We start from the raw sequence: 21,239 nt of genomic DNA on the forward strand, positions 1-21,239 counted from the left end.
GACCTGTGGAACAATTCGATCTGGCTTTTAGCTGGTAAAAATAGCTGTTAAGAGATAAAAATTGAGAAATTGAAACTTGGCAGGCATAAGTCTACTTAAAGTGCTTCTTTATGCATTTGCAAATATACATTTATACGTTTAAGTCGATTAATTTGTAAAGTTTTGATATGTACATGTGGACTTAGCTTAGATGGTAGTGAACAACACTGGAGAGCCAAGTGTTTTGGTCTTTATTCTGGACACTGACACCCAAGTTATATACCGTACTTTGGGGTAATTGCGCCAAATCCAGGGGGTAATTGTGCCAACTAAAAAAAGTGCTCTTTATATGCATTGTTGCTAAAATAGCAATTTTAGTTAGTTGGCACAATTATCCCAAAGTATGGTATAGTTTTTTTACAACTTTTGAAATCACTACTATATATTGGGTACAATATAATAATCAATAGAAAATTGGCTCTATAATAATAAATACTAATAAGATTAAATATTACTTACAAGGATGTTGCTGATCTTGGCTCTGGCTTTGGCACTGAAAGACAAGAAAAAAAGAAGCTTTATATATATTTACTTTTAAGATACAAGTGAATAAAACTAATCAAGTTTTTTACATCCACTTATAACATAAGCAGCACTTTCTCCGTTTCATATTATTTGGATTCATCGGACTACTGTTCTTATCTTGAGTGTTACTTTCACATTTCTGTCTATCTAACTGCTGATTTTCCTGTCAAACTCGGGGAATCTGCACAGAATTTCAAATAGAATCTCATTTTTAATCCACGAGGGGTAGCATGCTCACATTCCATCAGCCGTAATGGGGTGGGAGTCCTAAGTAATTCGCAATATATTATATCTATCTGTATAAGAGCTAGGTATGCTCTAAAATGGGTGATGTCCTTTTCTTTTCTCTGCAACATCTTTCCCACAGAAGAGACATTGCAAGCCTGTCTCTGCTCTATCGTTATTTTCATGGCAAGTGCTCGACTGAACTCCAATCTATGGTTCTATTTTGCCAAACTTTCACAAAAAAACTCTACTAGTTACAACCACTATATACGATTTCCCTCCACTCTCCATGTGTGCCTAAATCTAAATGCAGATTCTATGAACAAAACTTCTTTTCCAGAATTGCCCACCTGTGGAACACTGTTCCGCTGGCTTGCTTCCCGGTTGAATACAACATAATAGTCTTCAAATCCAGTGTAAACAGGTTCTACTCAATTTACACCATTAACGATTACTATACTACCACCTTACATTCATTAAACCTTATCCTCGAGTGGCCTTTGAGCATTAATTGGTGACTTCCAAGTAAAAAAAAATTACATTTTGAGTGTCGCCTGCACTGAAGATTGAACCTTCAACCTGCAGAAGAGTATAACTTTACAACTGAATTTTAATTCCCAATTGTATTTTAAGTGTCGCCTGCACTTTAACACAGTTATGGCTGATAGAATGAGAACATACTACCCCTGTGGATTAAATAAAGGGTGCCATTTGAAATCCTTTACAAATTTTCTAAATTCAACAAAATGCACCTGTAGAAGGTCGGAGGTTACATCAACCAAAACTTTGTGCGAATAACACTCAAAGTGAGAACAGTAGTTCAAATAATCCAAATTTTTAAATTCCATTAAGGTTTGGCTCTTAGGTTTTTTTGTTTGTTTTTTTACAGAGGAGTCACCACTTATCAAGGCCCAAAGGCCACTCGAGGATAAGTGTTAATGAGTGTACAGTGGTCAAGGAGAACATGTAGTGAGTGTTAGTAGTGGAAATGTGGTAATTTGCTCACATTGGACTTGAAGACAACCACATTGTAGTCAGCTGGAAGACAATTCCACAGGCGTGCAGTTCTAAGAAAGAAGCTTTGTTCATGGAATCTACGTTTAGGTTTAGGCACAGATAAAGAGTGTGGGAAATTATTTATTATTATTTTCAGCTAGACGAGTGTTTCTTGTGAAAGTTCGCCGAGGAGGGGGCATAGATTGAAGCTCAGTCGAGCACTTACCATGAAAATAATGATTATTTTTTTAGTGTTTTCAAGTAGTTTTTATTTTTATTTTATCTATAATATTAACTCTCTTTATGACTTTCAAATTCCCAAGCAAAATAGCTACCGTCTGGTCAATTTTCTTCTTTTTTTTTTTTGCCTCAGCCAGTCTCAATTTAGGTCATCACTATTGGGGGGAGGGGGGGATTCGCAATTAAAGAGTCCCATCTACAGAAGAAAAGTTTTTTTTTTTTTTAGAGGAGTGGGAGGGCGGTCATTTTTATTTATGGCAATTGCCACTACTCCTTTTTCCTTAAAAAATATTAAATTATAAATGAAAGCAAAAATTGAGGGAGATTTGACACCCTCCTAAAAAAAAAAAAAAAAAAAAAAAAGGCGAGAAAAGAAAAATTTGTGATGATTGAAAACTAAGTTGTTGAGGCCGAAAAAAATGAAGTTATGTTCCTTTATTGTGAGGTAATTTTGTGATAAAGGGACATAACTCTTGTATCCAAAATAATACTATGCAATTTCAAAACAATGTATTTCGATTTTATTTTGAATATTAAAAAAAATATTTTAATGGTATTTTTATTAATACTTAAAAAAACAATCTAATAGTGTTTATTTCGATTTTATTTTAAATATTTCAACACAATTTTTTACTGGGCATAACGAATACAATTTTCAATACATTTTCCATATTTTCAAGGATCTTTCAAGGTAATAATAGAAATTGGGTCTTTTCAAGGTAAAAGTTAAAATTCAAGGAATTTTCAAGTCTGTGAAAACCTTGAGAAATACAATTTCAGTTTTCATCATTACAGACTGGCCAACAGTCACGGTTTTTTGTGGAAAATTCAAAAGTCTAAGAAAAACTGAAAAGAAATGAATGCTATAATTTTAGTAAATTGTTTATATTGACTGCAGTAAACCTATTTGGTCTAACTCTTGCTGTCGGCTACGTTTCCCCCACCCATATCCCTGCCCCTTAATCTGACCCGAATCTGTGTCCCCCTGGAAATCGGTGGAATATTTGATTTATTTTCAAGACTTTATGCATGTAGATACATGGCTTTAACCTATATAAAGAAATGAACTCTTGGTTTTATTATCTCCCTTTTTATAACTCTTCACTCAAGCCCAAGGGGAAATGAAGAAAGAAAGAAAAACCTGATAATGTAGTTCCATATCTTTTTTTCACCCCCTTTTTTTTTTATCTATCTGTGCCTGCATAATATGTTGCACAGTTGCAGCAAATATTGCAATAGTAGTTGCAGTTGCATCGTTCTCTACCCCCCCCATCCCCAGAGACTGCCCTAGATGCAAGTTGTCACAAGGTGTGCATTTCTTGCATTTATTTGCATAATTCATGTGTGCAACATGTTGGGTCGCAATTTGAATGACATTTACTTAACGACCAATCCTAGACAAAAGGGCAGACAAAAAAAATTAATACAATCGCCGTCTTTCTTTCTTTTTTTTTTCTCTCTTTTTTTTCTTTCTTTGTTTAGGTCTTTTATTTTTTATATTATACAGAAAACCTGTATGTCACATGAATATAACATACAAGTAAGAAAACCTTGTGTTGTCCGGGATCGACTGAGAAATCCTGCATTGTTTTATGCCTAGTCTCTCATACTATAATTATCAACTCAATAATATAAACAACAATTTTCCTCTGCAAAACAACCAAACCAAACATTATGAATAAATATTTGAAGATGTAAAGAACTTGAAGCATAAAAGCGTTTTTTGAAAATTATCAGATTCAATATTAAATAACCCGAGAAAGGTTGATATGCCACAAAGCAACCAAACCAAACCAAACATCTATATATATATAAAAGCGAAAATGTATGTATGTATGTATGTGTGTTCGCTTTTTCTGTATATCAACAAAAGGCTTTTTTCAGAGAAGCGGTCGCTCGCTTCACAACTTTTTATATCACATATAAATCGTAATATCTCAGTTAACAACGAAGCTCGCCTGTCTATTTAATTTGCTCGATTTCGGGAAGATAAATATTCAATATTTGTCGCTCGCCGCATGTGGGTTAGTCACTTTCCTATAACATCTTACGGGAGGGAAAAAAAGCGTTCAGCAGTAAATGAATACTATCCCACAGTCAAACTTGACTTCATTAACTCATTAAAACGGGCACCTGCTAAATCCAAGTAATTAAATAAATTCAAACGTGTTTCCGTTAGCATCTCGCGGTGGGGCAATGGTTAATGTTGCACTTTTTTTTTTTTTCACACTTTCATTTACAACTTTGCCTCAAGGGTTCGGGTTCGATCCTCATACTTACTTTTTTTTTTTTAACCTCCCCACACACCTCCAAACACCCGGGCAACGCCGGGTACCCCTCGCTAGTCTATAATATAATTCTCACCTGTCTGTTTAAATGTATGTTTATATGTCTCACAAAAACTTTCGACAGAGGCGACGGATTTTTACATCGGTATCATTTTGAAGCTTGACCCTTTGGACAACAAATATTAAAAAATTGTCCAAAAACAATAATTCCTACACTCTCAACTGGGCACTTTTCTACAGGGAGGGGTCTTTTTTTTTGCCAATATTTTCAAAAGTTATCGCCTCTTTTCGATTATCTAGCCTTAATTTAAACCTACATCACTTCCAGTTTGGCGATGGGCGCAACAGCTAACGCGTCACATTTTTTTCACTTTCTTTTCCTTACTTACAATATGGTTGTCTTCAAGTCCAATGTAAACAAGTTCTTGATAAGCTGTTCCCCTTAAGTTAACAAATTTACTGAATTTCCATTACTGACAATTACTATATTGTCCAATTGACTATTGTACACTCTTTAATCCCTATCCTCGAGTGGCCCCTGGGCCTTGATAAGTGGTGATGCCTTTGTAAAAAAAAAAAAAAAAAAAAAAAAAAAGAAGAAGGTAGATTGCAAAGTAACTTGGTGACATTTATTTGTTGTATATTTGATTTTTTTTCTTTACCATTTTTTTCGAATCACTGGATTGTAAAAGGAACCCCAAATTTTGTTTTGAAAACTTGAATTTTGTCTGGAGAAGGCCTTGAAAACCTTTGAAAAGTTCTTGAAAATGGAATTGGGAAATCTACATGAACCCTGATTTTTATTGGTCTGTCATGGATTAACTCTGAAATGGTATTTTCGTTAGTCTGCCATGAAATTTGAAATCATATTTTTGTCTATTTTTCATGATTAGATTTTGGTTCTCAACCGGTGGTCCATGATAACTTTCTGGGTGGTCCATGGGACTTCCAGTATATTTAGTAATAAAAAAAAGTGCATATAATTGTTATGGAGACTATGATATGAATAGCGCAATTAGTATGAGATGACATTGAGTGTAACGGAGTTCAAAAGGTTAAGACTCATCAAACCCAACAACACCACTCGGACGTGTTGGCTTGCAGGTGTATCCAGTTGGAGATCATCCACACACACCTCATCCTCAATATAAAAAGGAGGGATGCACACGTGCTTGGAGAGTTCAGTTGAGAGTTTAGTCGGGGCAGTTTGTCAAAACAGTTAGAAGGCGATTAGCAAGATTTGAAAAAGACTGGTCATCTAGGAAATATGAAGAAGAGAAAGAAAAAGAAATCAGAAATGGGTTGCATGCAGAAAACCTTTCCAGAGAGTGTGTAAACTCCAGGAATAAAGACTGTACCCACAATAAGAAAGTGTTGTGCTCTTTGGAGCATGCATTTTGGTTCCAGGTCAACGAGACGAGATGGAAGACAAAGGGAACCGAAGGACAAGGTATAACTTTCATTATATGCACACATGTTTCACATACACATGTTACACACACACACACAAATGTGCATCCACGAATGTATTAGGTTGGCAACTAAGTTCTTGCCGTTTTTTTTTTACTCTACATTTTTGTAAAAGTAAAATAAGAACTAACAACTATTTAATCGATGATGTATTCTCCATTTGTGTTTACAACTTTTTTCCAACGTTCAACAAGATTCTCAATACCTTTTCGGTAGAAATCATTTGATTTTAACTTCGCTGGCTTGTTGACTCCTTTTGTTTTACGGCATATCAACTCTTTTCAGGTTATTTAATGCCAAATCCAGTAATTTTGAAGAAAAATATTTTAATAAAATTTTTTTTTTTTTTTTCAAGTTAGTTTCTATTTAACCCATAGTTGGGACTCTAACAGGTACTACCACTCCGGGTTAGAGTGGACCTGGGAGCAATGGTAATTAAGAGGTGGCTCCACACTCCCCAAAGCTCACAAACTGGGGCCTCACCATCGGATATAGTTTAAGGTCATATCCAGGACCGATTTTGGCTTAGAAAATAAAATATAACAAATAAATTTTCAAAACAATATACTTAAAAAAACAAACAGAAAGAGCTTAGTTGCCAACCCAATACAATACACACACACATAAGTATATATCTCTATATATCGATTTGACCTTTGAGAACTCCTCCGTCAATTTTGGGTATAAAGACTTGAAATTTTAGATAGATCCATATCCAAGGAACCTCTAACTTAATAACTTGATTTGAGCCCAAAACAATAAATGTTAAGGGGTCATAATAGAGGTCAAAGTTAAAAGAAATTTGACTTCTGCGGTCTCTACCAAATTACTCAGACAATTTCTGGTCTAAACATTTGAAATTTTACATAAAGAGTATTCAGAAATAGGGCAAGCTTTTTCGGTTTGGGTCGAAAATTTTTAGTTACCAATATATAAATGTATGTATGTATATTTGCATGTCTGCCTAAAACTTTCGACAGAGGCGACGGATCTTTACAAGATCAGTATTGTTTTGAAGTTCGACCTTTCAGACAACAAATATCGAAAAATTGGCTAAAAACGTTAATATCTTCACCTTCAACTGTGTACTTTTTTACAGGGGGGGGGGGCTTTTTTCGCTGATATTTTCGAAAGTCATCCTCTCCTTTCGATTGTCTAGCCTTTCGGTTTGGCGGTGGTCATAACAGCAAAGACGTCAGTTTTTTTTCCCATTCTTTTTCTCCTTTGCGGCACAGGTTTGAGCCTGCCTTCCTACTGCCACTTTTTTTTTTTTTTTTTTTTTACTCAACATACACCTCCAAACACCCGGGCAACACCGGTCTGAAATGCTAGTATATATATAGACCCAGACATTAAACATAATTTATTGAATTTTGTCTTTCTTTGATTGACAAGCTGCATTCTTTATGTGTTTTAAAGTTTATGCTGTTATGATTAATGGTTCTTTATTTGCATGTATTATTACGATTTACATTTTTGCCATTAAGTCGAGACAGAGGAATCGGCTTGCAGTGGAAAGTGATATTTGTTGTGCATTATCGCATACCATTCTTCTTTGATATTAACCATTCTTCTCAGTGAGAAGAGAATCTGAAAGTCTGGTTGCAATGCAAAATGAGTTAATGGAAAATAAAAAAAATCCAAGGCATTGTTATTGAGAAAAGTGAAAAAGGTGCAAACAAACGAATGAATGAACAATTTGGAGGCAATTTTACCTCCATAATGCTATATGGCAAAAATTTACTTTCATCATGACTAATGTTTGTGCAAATTTTTTTTTTAAGAATCCAAAGCATGGTTATTGAGAAAAATGTAAACACGTGAATGAACGATTTTGGGGCTATATATATATATATATATATATATAAGTGATAGACAAATTACCATTAGCATATGAAGCGATGCTCTTTGTGTAAACAAATTGAGCTTAGGTACTTTGGACAATGTCAAAACATTGTTAATTCACTGCCCGCATAGCAGCAGTCATATAGTGCAACGGTTAGAAGCTCTGACTGTTGTTTGGGCGATCTGGTTTCGATCCTGGCTTGAGGTAGTTGCTTGTCTAGCCGCACTGATGAGCTGTGAAACAGCGAAACAGTATTGTACGTGGATAACTATATATATATATATATATATATATATATATTTTTTTTTATTAGTGTTGGGATGTACGTATGTATATCACGCTAAGAAAGAGAAAACTACAAAACAAAAACCAAAAAACTGATAGATTATTGATCAGTGCTGCTTTGGGTGAATAATAACTAAAGTACAAAAGAAATCATTCATTCTCTGGAAGTCAACTGAGCCTGTTTATGTCGGGGGGGGGGGGTCAGCGTCATTATGTACTAATTTTGAAAGAAAATGTTTATTCTTTGATGAATCTATTATATAAAAAATTGTTTGTTTCCACATATGTATTTATGTATGTATGTCCGGTTAAAACTCAAACACGACTGAACAAATCCCCAAAACTTGGTATTTTCTTCCTCAGTGTTGCCCTGGACAAATAATATCTAGAATTTACAACATTTTTTTTCTCTGGGATAGGAGTAGGGGACTCAACTGAGTAAGGGGAGGGGTCGTTTTTTGTTTTAGTACTATCATGTACTAAATTGGGAAGAAAATGCTGAATCTTTCCTTGAGGAATCTATTATATAAAGGAGAGTTGTTTGTGTGTATCTGTGTGCGTATGCCCAGCTGGAGAGGAATGGGCTACGAGGAGGAGAAAGAGGGAATTGGGGAAAGGAAAAACGAAAGAGAAAGATAGAGACAGATCTTTTTTTTTAGATTCAACGAGTTAACTTTGGATATGCTGTATAACGGATAAATGTTGAATAACAATCAGTTCGAAATGACTATCTTCTATAGGTTAAAGGTTCGATCCTCACTACAGACGAGAATAAGATAAGAATTACTTAACACTTATACAAGGTCATAGCTGACATAACAAGAACAATCTACTCCATAAATTAAATAAAGGATTCAATCCAAAACTTTGTATAAGTTACTGAGTTCTAAAGAAGGTGAAAGTTACATTGTCCGAAATGTTGTTAGAATAGCATCCAAGATGAGAATAGTAGTCCAATTAATCCAAAAGATAAAATTTTATACTACAGACGGCCAAAAAAACGGCCGGGTAGCTGAAACAATATATGTAACTTAACATACGGTAATAAAAAATAAAACGCATATTTGCTCTACAACAGTATTGAGCACTTTCTTCAGTTTTTATCAATTACCATTTCCACTATATATATATATATATATATATATATATATATATACTCGTACAGTACTGTTTCGTGTGCAGCCACATCTAACCAAAAAAAAAAACCCCACTAATGAAAATATTATGTATATGACCCTGGGAATGAGTTTATGCTCATATCTATGTATAACCATGTCTACATCGAACGAAAGTATTGCGCCTATGTACCCACAAATGAACTTAGATTTAAATCTATCCAGACAAATATGTCTATACCAATAACTGTCTGTATAACTGGGTGTGTATGTGTATGTATGCACGCACGTGTACATCAATGTGTGCGTCCATGTGTATATGGGGTACCGATGTATATGTGCACGTACCTATGTATACATGTGTGGATGTGAGAGTATATGTGCCCATTGCCTGCTATCCACATATGTGTGTGAGAACATGCAGCTGTGTATATATGTCGATGTATGTGTTCACGAGTATTGGTATCTGTATGTGCACATGCGTTTGCATGTGTGCGTGGAGTGCAGATATGCCTGAATCAATATGCGCATATAGGCCCGTATATACGCCTACTTGGGGGCAGGGGCGTCGATGTGTGTATGTATCTGTGTATGAGCGCATCCATGCCTGCGCACAATTTTAGCACCTTAAGGAAAATTTGACGTAAGCAGGAGCAACGCGGGTGTCTATGCATGCAGGCGCACATATGTGCATATATTTGCATGCCAGGGCGGGGATGTATGTGTACATGTGAGCGTTTCTTTAAGTATATATGTGTGTACGTGTGCATGTGTGTGCTCACGCCTGTGGCCGCTAGCTAACCCTCTCCAAACAATTAACAACAAAATAAAAACTAAATAAATAAACCGAATCATAGGCCCCCCCCTCCGCCTCCAAACATAAGCGAACACCCAACAGGTCCAGACATACTGACCAAGAAATCATCTCACCAACAAGACGCCAAAAACTTTAACATTAAGACTCAAATTTTAAAGTAACCCTCCCTCCTACTACCCCCACATATTCCCCTTCTCCCTCCATGTATCCCTATGCCCTTAGCTACAGAAATAAACTTCCCAGACCCTCCCCCACAAGTTCCTTAAACTCCAAAACTAAAACATTACCGACATACCAAGCGCCCCCTCCCACCTTGTTCCCTTCCTCTCTTTCTTCCGCCCTCCTCGCACCTCCACCCCTGACCTCATTCACTCTTTCACTCTTTCATCCCATAATAACGAACATTTCTGTAAAAGTCTGAGGAAGCTACAGACGGCCAAAAAAAAACGGCCGGGTAGCTGAAACAATAATGTAACTTAACAGAAAGATACGGTCATAAGAAATAAAACGTATATATATATATATATATATATATATATATATATATATATAGTGATCCGAAAGTAACTCCCTATTCTAAAATAACTATAATTTATTCAAATGCGGTAATATGTTTCTAAATTTTTGTGTGTATGTTACTTAATGTGTCCTAATTAAATCTGTTTTTTTTTTTGTTTTTTTTCAAAACTGTTATATGAATTTGGTTTTTAATCTTGAAGGGAGAATACGTGAAGTTATTAGTTCCATTCCATCAGAGTTTCTTGTGAAATCAGTTGATGTGGTTCATGGTTGATTTGAAAAGATAGTGACGAATGGTGGTGCGCATATTGAATTTTTTTATAAAAGTCCATACAATATACTTTTTTCTCATATTCATTAAGTGTAATAAATCATACTTCAAAAATATATTATATTTTAGAATTGGGAATTACTTTTGGATCACCCTATATATATATATATATATATATATATATATATATTTACAAAGGAGTCACCACTTATCAAGGCCCAGAGGCCATTCGAGGATAAGGGTTAATGAATGTACAATAGTCAAGTGGAACATGTCTTAGTCATCATTAGTTGTGGAAATTTGGTAAATTAGATTACTTAAGCGGATGGCTCATCAAGAATTTGTTCACGTTGGACTTGAAGACAACCATATTGTAGTCAGTTGGAGAGCAGGAAAGCGGAACAGAATTCCACAGGCATGCAGTTCATATTATATATATTTAACGAAAGATGAGGAATAAAAGTTACCTAAAACTTTATAGTATCATTAGAACAACGCCCTTTATTATTTGTTCTTCTTTAATGATCTCAATTATTGCATAGTGGCTTATATATTTATAAATTTTACTTGCATATATACTACCCTTCCGATTTACCCTTATATGGTGTACCTACTTTTATTTTTTACCATACTATCCGCATTCTCCTTCCATTTCTAAATGCCATTAAATCAGTTTTTTTCCCCTATATTTGCAATTCGCATAAGGTGCATCCCTACCAGTGGTTTTTTAATGCGGCCACCTAGAAATTTCTATGTCCCAGTGCAGTACATACTGTACCTTCCTAAATGGTCACCCATCTGATACTGGCCAGGCTCATCGTTGCTTAACTTTAGTGATTCAACAAGAACCAGTGTGTCAATGTGATTATATATATAATGAAATTCAAGGAGAAGCAGTGTTTACCTGATATAAGCAATGGTATACTTCAATCTAATATAAATACCAATATTTATATATAGATAATTTAATCCCAACCAAATAAAAACACACTTGTGACGTGGGATGATCTAGAGATTTTAGTCTTACTAGAAGTTTAAATCAATAAAATATTTATTATTTTATTATTACTACAAACAGTGGAAATTATTTCTTAAACCAAAATCAAATCAAAAAGATAATTAAAGGAATCGGTTTTGGCATCAGAAAATAGGCTCAAATTTTTCCAATTCCGATACCTCAAAAAGCTCCCATTTTTCTGATTCCCGATTAATCGTCCAAACACTAATTTATATATAGATATTTTAATCCCAACCAAATAAAACAGCTCAATACACACGCAATAGAGAGTAGAGCTTATCAAAAGAGAAAGAAAATTAAAACTGTAAGTTGAAATATACAATCCAATTTATTGTTCAACTGAATGCTCCAAAAACAATTTACGAAGTCCTTATTCTGTGGAGTTTCAAAGAATGCTATTCTTCTCATCAGAGGACAGAAAGAAATCAGCAAATTATATTTGTAGCAATGCTAAAATTTGCTGGTTATGGTATTAAACAAAACCGCAATTTATTATAGTCATCAATTGCAAAGATGTACATTTGTATTTTTCCGGGTATTAAGTAAAAATATGCGCTAGCTTGCATGTACAACAATAGCAACCACTTAAAAAACATAAATAATTACATTGCTTAATATCCAGAAAAATACATATTTGTGGAAATTTTAAATGCGATATTCGCTTTCAGCACACCTGCACCTATAGAAAACAAGTTTTTTTTAAAGGTAGGTTTTGTGTTGGTGTACCAGGCCACAATTACCAAATAAATATCCCCCTCCCCACCAAATGGGTAGCTATAAAATGGGTGATCTCCCACTTTTTAAAACTATAATTTCTTCATATCTTAGAAACTACTCGTTTCCTGGAATTTTAAATGTTATTTTCGTTTTCTCAAAAACCTGTAATCGGGGTAATTTAAAAGGACTGTTTGAGGGTGGAAAGATACCGCACCTTTACCAATGTTTCAATCATAGTCATTCATTTTCCTAGTTTTGCATATGAATTACAAAATACTGATATTTCCCTGAAATAACAACAAGGGGAGACTTGATTCCAAATATTTTTCATATATTATATCTTCCCTCTTTGGTTTTCATACATGAAGTAAATTTCGCAGTGTATAAGGATTATTTGATACTGGAGATATTTATAATCTTACCCTATTTCTAAAAAAGAGATATAACATCTGAAAAATATTTGGAATCAAGTCTCCCTTTGCAGTCATTTCAGATCATTTAAAATCATAGCAGCAAGTTTTAAGTCTCTCCTCCATCAAGGCCAGAAGTTTTGGGGAAATTATATATATATATATATATTGTTAATCCACATTAATAAACCAACAATTAACCAGACTCCAAATGAAACGGAGGGCACAGTCAAGTGCTTTTGAGTAATTTAATGATTTTAAGCGATTTTAATTGTCTTTTAATTGTCTTTTAATTGCCTTTTCATTTCATCTCGCTATTTTCATTTTTTATTTTTTACTACTCGCCTGAGGATGACCAATGGAGGTCAAAAACGTTCGCGATTACAGGAAATTTCTTTTTTCACTCAATAAAAAAAACGTTCGGAAAATGTTCCGACAAAAAGAAAAGGAGGATTACAAGAAAAATAAGCAAGAGTTGTCTGTGCTATTTAATGAAACGTGCATAAAAGAAAAAAAGCTGCTTAAATATACTAATAATATATATATATATATATATATATATATATATATTAGTAAGTTTTGAAAATATATATGGCAATTACTACCTAGCTCTACTTATGTATTGAGCACTGTCAAAGTAAACACTGAAAATATTTACATAAAATAATATATCTATTATATATATAAAAGTGAACGTGTCTGTGTACATTTTCCCACGCAATAACTGTCAATTTTAAGTTTACAGACTCAAAATTTGATATACAGGGTACTGAGATTTGGGAAAATCTTTGTAATCAGTTTTCGGACAGAAATTTGGCTGGTAAGGGGTCAAAGTTCAACGATTTGATCTTTGAGAACTCTACCAAACTCCTCCGCCAATTTTGGGTTTAAACACTTGAAATTTTAGATATAGGTTCCTTGGACATGGATCTAACTTAATAACTTGATTTGAGTCCAAAACAATAAATGTTAAGGGGTCATAATAGGGGGGTCAAAGTTTTTAAAAAATTGACCGTTTTTTTGTTTTTTTTTTTGCTCAACATACACCTCCAAACACCCGGGCAATGCCGGGCTGAAATGCTAGTATATATATATATATATAGTAAGTTATAAAAATTTATATGGCAATTAAGCTACACAGAATATTCCGCGTATAATGCCCGACGAATTCTCACAAAAATGAAACGCGAAACATTTTGTGTAGCTTAATTGCCATATATATTTTTATAACTTACTATGTAGCTCTACTTATGTATTGAGCACTGTCGAAGTTTATGCATAAAATTATACTTTCGTACATTAATATATGTGATTAAACGAAGTAGTCATATATATATATATATGCATAGATCATCGTATAACGATTAAGTTATTGTCTGACTGACGTAAAGAACATTTAAAATTAAAATGTTTAAATTCAACGTTATTTCACCGCGGTTAATGGTAGCCGAATGGATGCGGTCTTTGCTAATCGAGCCAGATGGTTCGTGTTGCCGGGTTCGAATTTGTCGAAGTGTTAATTGTGACACCCTGCACTGAAGATTCCCGAAAGGATAAAACACTAGTGTCTGTAGGTATTTAATTATTACAGTAAAAAAATTATATATATATATATATATATATATATATATATATATATATATATATATATATATATATATAATACTGATACACAAATATTTCTATGCAAGAACACTTTAAAATGATCTGAATTCCTTTCTGACATGAATGCATAGTTATCAATTTTTATAAGCAAACCTAGTTCCGCATATAAATAAGACGATGCCAACGACTAATGCAACTCACATAATAAAGCTTATATCAGACTTTATTATTTATTTATTTTTTTTTTTGTGAAGGACTGTTACCGAAAGCCAGACAGACAAATACAGACCCCACTCCCCACCCCCGCAGGCTAATGCATTTTCCTATTCCCGAGGGCGGGGAGGGGGTAGAATGTTCCATTTGAAACATTGTTACAAAATACGCATAATTCAACCGGCAATCGTTTCAAACAGAAAGAACCTCAAATACTTCCTACCCTCATAAATATCCTCTGCGAGTGACGTACCCGGTGGGCAAAGTATCGACCCACACCTTCTCACGCATTTTTCACTCCTCGAACTGAGGTTTTCAATTTCGTTCATTTCTTTGTAGATGCCAATAGAATACAGGAAGTGTCAAAGACAAAAATTCTTGCTCATCAACGGATTTTGGCCGATTCTTCTCAAAACGGAATCTTTTTTTTTTTAACAAAAAAAAAAAAAATTATTATTATAATAAATGTGAGTTAATAAACGTTTGCTTCCCTAAGGCTTTTTCCTATATTCTTTAATAAGACAAAATACAAGGAGATAAATTAGTTCTATGATTGAGTTATTAAAAAAAAATGTAATTGTTCTATAGGCACCTTCAAAATTCACCACAGAATTAACCCCCCCCCCACTATATGTAAAACGATGTAACTTTATTATAAGTTAATATTATTAATATAACTTTTGTACCATTTAAAAGAAGAAGGGCAAAATAAACTAGTAATAATTTTTTTATAATTTTTTTCATCGAACGAAAATAATTAAATTGCGAGACGAAAATCATGTTTACATAATTGACTATTTAAAATAACGTTCCCATGTAGTAAGCATTTCGAACGTGAAAACATACCCGTGTTTAATAAATCTAGCAAAAATCAACTAATGGTCAGATTTTCGTAAAATTTTCGATACTTATCCATTTTAGAATGAAATTACATATAAAATGCAGTTTCTGTAAAATATACGAAGGGAAATATTTTTTTTAGTACGTGCCCCCCCCATATTTATTTTTTTGAAATTTGAACAAAATATATTTAAATCTATCGAAATTTCTATTTATTATGAAACATAACAGTTCAAATAAGTAAAACATATATATATTTTTTAATTTAAATACACGTATTGAGCAAAAATTTACCTTGAAGTTGCAATTAAAAAATTGATATAAATTTAATATTATGTTGTTTTTTAAATAGCATTTTTTCGAATTAATATATACTTTAATCAGTTGAATTGCCAAGAAAAAGAAACTTCGTAAACATTAATTAATTTTTAAAAGATTAAAACGATTAAAATTCCATTATTTCAAAATGTTCCGTTACAACATAGATTTTTAATTGTGTTTAATTTTTTTTTTAAATATTAAGTTTTTATATAAACACTAGCGAGGGGTACCCGGCGTTGCCCGGGTGTTTGGAGGTGTGTGTGGAAACTCCGGGGGTGGGGGTGGGGGTTGAAAAAAAAAAGTAAGTATGAGGATCGAACCCGAACCCGAACCCTTGAGGCAAAGTTGTAAATTAAAGTGTGAAAAAAAAAAAAAAAAACGTGCGACGCTAACGATTGCCCCACCGCGAGATGCTAATGGAAAGACGTTTGAATTTATTTAATTACTTGGATTTGGCAGGTGCCCGTTTTAATGAGTTAATGAGGTCAAGTTTGACTGCGGGATTTTTATTTTCCCCAAGATGTTATAGGAAAAGGACTAACCCACATGCGGCGAGCGACAAATGTTGAATATTTATCTTCCCGAAATCGAGCAAATTAAATAGACTGGCGAGCTTCGTTGTTAACTGTGAGATATTACGATTTATATGTGATATAAAAAGTTTTAAAAAGTTGTGAAGCGACCGACCGCTTCTCTGAAAAAAGCCTTTTGTAGACATACAGAAAAAGCGAACACACATACATACATACATACATACATTTTCGCTTTTATATTTATAGACTAGCGAGGGGTACCCGGCGTTGCCCGGGTGTTTTTCGGGGTATGTGAAAAAACCCCGAAAATGTGAAAAAAAACCAGGTGCCCGTGAAAAAAAAATGAAGCCTTCACGATGCGCAGTTTGAAAATAGTAAAGTGTTTAAAATAAACAGGTGCGCGTTTTTGATTGACGTGACGGCGATAGGTATTCAGCAGTAAGCATTTTGTGCGGAACAATTTTGAATGAGGTGAATAAATCGGTTTGTTTGTTTTTAAAAACCCGCTCCCTGTTTATTAGGAGGAGCGAAATGAAAGCTACAGTCTGATATGACAAAGTCGACATTGAACAAACGTTACTTGCTCTCTTGAGACAACTGGCTTTCGGCCTGTTGGATTTATTTGCTTCCCCACTGATCAAATTAGGCACAAGGCCGTTTTTTAATGTGGAGATAGGGGAAGGGGGGAGGGAAAGGGGGGACCAGCTCCCGAGAGGTGGGAAATGGGAGCTGGATTAGTAACTGTTGGTATGAAGGGTTGCCCCTTCAGTGACCAAGGTCAGATATGTGGGGTTACCCCCACATATGGTCTTTGCTAGTCATAGCTTGCAGCATCTGTCGGAACAGATACTACACTTTGATCTTGTCCCCCGTGCCACGGAGGGCGGGGGGACTGTTGCAACTGGCTTTCGCTGTAATTAGAGTCGAGTTTCGCTTTTTTTATACCGAAAACCGAATGTAACGTGTGCCAATGCGGGAAATATCGAATAATTAACGTTTGAAAGTCAATAAAATTAAATAGACAGGCGAGCTCCGTGGGTAACACTGAGATATTACAATTTATTGATGATATAAAAAGTTTTAAGAAGTTGTGAACCGAGCTAGCGCTTCTCTGAAAGAAGCCTTTTGTGGACATCGAGGAAAAGCGTACATACATACATACATACATTTTCGCTTTTATATATATAGATAGCTCTTGTCAGCTAGTTTATCTCCAGATTAAAACCGATTTGAAAATATTATAGCACAAATATAAAGCATTTTGTAGGCTGCTCCCCCTCATATTTTGTTTGTCGCTTTTTACATAACGAAAGTATGGAAGCCGAACATGAACATTCAGTAAAACTGTATTTCATATTTAATATACAAATGTTTATAATATTATTAATCATTAAACTGTGTAAATCTTAAAACCTAACAAAATTATAATAAAGATTAATTATTAATTGCAGTTTGAAGAAGATAAACAAAGGTTTTAAAAAATTATTAAGTCGCTTCTGCTTTTCCATAGTTTGTATAGTTAACACAAATCTGACGTCACGGAATCATGTGTATTTTTTTTCACTTTTTTTTGGAGATGCCTATTGTTCTAATTAGCTGGAATTCTTCCTCCTTTGTCAGAAACACTGTGCATGTTTGACTTTTTCATTTTAAACTTGAATTCAATCGATTTTATATAAAAAATGATTTTATAAATGCAACAGTAGGTTCTCTACAGTGCAATGTAAACTACAATGTATTATGGACTAAGTCTCTGTGGGGAGGCATGTGAAGCTTTCTCCCAGTGCACCACGGTGGGTCCCCGACTAGAGCAGGCAATCAATCGATTTGATTATACAGTTGGGGAGAGTTCACTTATTTCGTTTACAATAAAAGAATCGGAAGTGTAGAATATTTGTTGATTCCCTTTCAATCCTGGGTAACGTCGAGTCTCCCTGCTAGTAATAATAAAGAAATAAAGAGAATTATTATTTTTATTTAGTTATGCAATAAGAATTCCTTAAAAAGATTTTTTTTTTTTTTAATGAAATTAATGTTTCGGAATATTTTAAATAAGAATTGATAATTTCATTTCTGAATTTTCGAGATGAGGATTGGTTATTCGTCGTATTTGAATTCATCGAACTACTGTTCTCATCTTGAGTGTTATTTTCACAACGTTTTCACCGATGTAACCTCCAACCTTCTTCAGGTGTATCTTGTTGAACTTGGAATTTTGAACGGAACACTTTGTTTACTTCACGGAGGTAGCATGCTCTTGTTCCATCAACCATGACTTGACAGATGTCCTAAGTAATTCGCAATTGTATTTTGCAGTTGCCCACCCTGAGAATTGAACCTTCAACCTTCAGAACAATATAGCTTTAACAATTGATTTTTCTAAGTACTCTAACCACTGCGCCACCGGTCCTTATGGACAGGTCTAGTACAAATTTTAGTCGTAAATATCACTATTCATTCATGATTATTATTATTAATGATTTGCATTTACTGTTCAAGCTCTGCTTGATTTTCTTATTTTCTGCCCTTATGGAAATTGCCCCAGACAAGGCATGGAGCCACTTAAAGCTTAAAAAAAATACTATTCAAGATCAAAAACAAGCCAACGATATGTATCAGATGAATGAATTCTGATCCAGAAAACAGCAATTATTCCTCCTTTGTCAGAAACACTGTGCATGGAATGTGTGAACTGAAAGACAAGGAAAACAAGAGTTACGAGGCCGAAAAAAGTAAACCTATGGTCCACTTTCAACTCTCCTTTTGTTGGAAAAAGCAAAAGTGGGCGCAAACAAGAACCGCTCCAAAGGACATTAGTTCGATACCGGCTCAAATAAAAATCCGGGGATACTACAAACAAAGGTTTTCAAATTGAAATACATGTTTGCAACACAGCTCCAATTCTGATTCCACTGTTCATGACTAAATCACCTGAGACATCACGTGCATAAGGTATCCAAAATACCACCAATAACACCCCAAAATAGGAAAAATCAAAATTAATGCTATAAATATTACTTACTAGCAGGGGGACCCGACGTTGTCCAGGATTGAATGATGATCAACAAATATTTCACCTTCCCATATGTTTATTATCATTGAAATCGGTGAAATCGACCATTTTTTTTTTTACAATCAAATCAATTGATCACCTGCAATAGTTGGGAGCCCAACTAGAGCAGGCAATCAATTGATTCGATTGAAAAAAAAAAAAAAAAAAAAATGTTCACTGATTTCGATGACAAAACTGTGTGAAACATTCATTTATCATTCAATCCCAGGCAACGCCGGTCTCCCTGCTAATATATATATATATATATATATATATATATATATATATATATATGAGAATAAAGAAAATAATATTCCAAGGAAATGAAAAGATGAAAAAGAAACAAACCAAGTTATATGTTTATCAACGTTCCGTCTTTCTTTCAAGACTTCCTCAGAATGATTAAATTGAAGAAAATAAAATACCAGTACAATATTTGAAAATATACTCATTGTGAAAATGGGTGTCTTTGTTTTATTTCAAATAAATTTTGACAAAGACTTTTTGAATCAGTGCTTATTGCAAACTGAAACACAATTAAACAGTGTTGAGGTTTCTACAATTTATCACTTTTAATAAATAAACTAATATGAAAAGAAAAAACATAAAAATACGTAGCAACATCGACTCCATGCAAGAGCCTAACAAATCCTTACAAGGATGAAATGCAGAAAATTCTGTGTAGCTTGCCATTATATATATATATATATATATATATATAAATAAATGTTTGGAGGTACAAAATTTATATATAGTTTTAAAAATAATAATAAAAAGATAAAAGTGTGACACACAAAATAACACACACGCTATCTTTTTAATATACAGATATTTTCATTTTCAGCGCCCTTGACCACCTATAATAGTGCTAATTTTAAAGGATATTTTGTGGGTGAGAAGATACTGCACCTTTGCCAATATTTCAATGATAGTCATTTGTTTTCCTAGTTTTGCATATGAATTACAAAATATCTAATATTTCCCCCAAAACCTCTGGCCTTAATGGAGGCGAGACTAAAAGTTGCTGCTATGGCTTCAAATGATCTGAAATAACAGCAAGAGGAGACTTGATTCCAAATATTTCTCATATGCTATATTTCTCCTCTTTGGTTTTCATACATAAAGTAAATTTCATAGTGTATAAGCATTATTTGATACTGAAGATATTCATAATCGTACCCTGTTTTCAAAAGAGGGAAGATATAACATATGAGAAATACTTGGAATCAAGTCTCCCCTTGCTGTTATTTCAAGATCATTTGAAACTTTAGTCTCCTGCCCATCAAGGCCAGAGGTTTGGGGGAAATCTCTCTCTTTCTATATATATATATATATCTTTTTTTTTTTTAATCTCTACGATATTTTAACTTTTAGACGTAATCCACCACACTAGTTTACTCTAATTTATTTTCTCTCATAAAATGTATATATATGTATATATGACATCTAATTTACATAAGGAAAACACGCTGCTCTCCCCCATCATTATATATAGCCCCAATCCACCGACTCTCTCGTCAATAACCATCCCTCTTGAAGAAGCCCACATAAATCGAGCGAAACATTGAGTATTCAGGTCCTTCCACCTCCATTTTATTTCATATCGTCGGATTTAATCCAGCTCAACAATCATATATATATATCTATAAAAGTGAAAGTGTCTGTCTGCCTGTGTGTGTATCTGTGTGTCTGTGTGTGTACATTTCCCTATGCAATAACTGTCAATTTTAGGCCTACAGACTCGAAATTTGATATACAGGGTATTGAGATTTGGGGAAATCGATGTGATTGGTTTTCGGCCAGAAATTTGGTGATTAACGGGTCAAAGTTCAACGATTTGAGAACTCTACCAAACTCCTCCGACAATTTTCGGTCTAAACACTTGAAATTTTAG

At 34.0% G+C, this 21,239-nt stretch overlaps 1 protein-coding gene across 1 annotated transcript in view; it reads right to left on the reverse strand.

Annotated features, from left to right (window-relative positions):
* LOC145267056 (uncharacterized) overlaps positions 1 to 21,239 on the reverse strand; it is a 103,789-nt gene that overhangs the window by 18,766 nt on the left and 63,784 nt on the right. The window contains exon 2 of the mRNA XM_080123001.1: positions 499 to 532. Within this exon, the coding sequence (XP_079979127.1) occupies positions 499 to 532 (34 nt within the window). The remainder of the gene's footprint in view (positions 1 to 498; positions 533 to 21,239) is intronic.

Source organism: Euprymna scolopes, chromosome 42 (assembly GCF_053919585.1).
Source record: "Euprymna scolopes isolate OS-2025 chromosome 42, ASM5391958v1, whole genome shotgun sequence".
Taxonomy (NCBI): Eukaryota; Metazoa; Mollusca; class Cephalopoda; order Sepiida; family Sepiolidae; genus Euprymna; species Euprymna scolopes.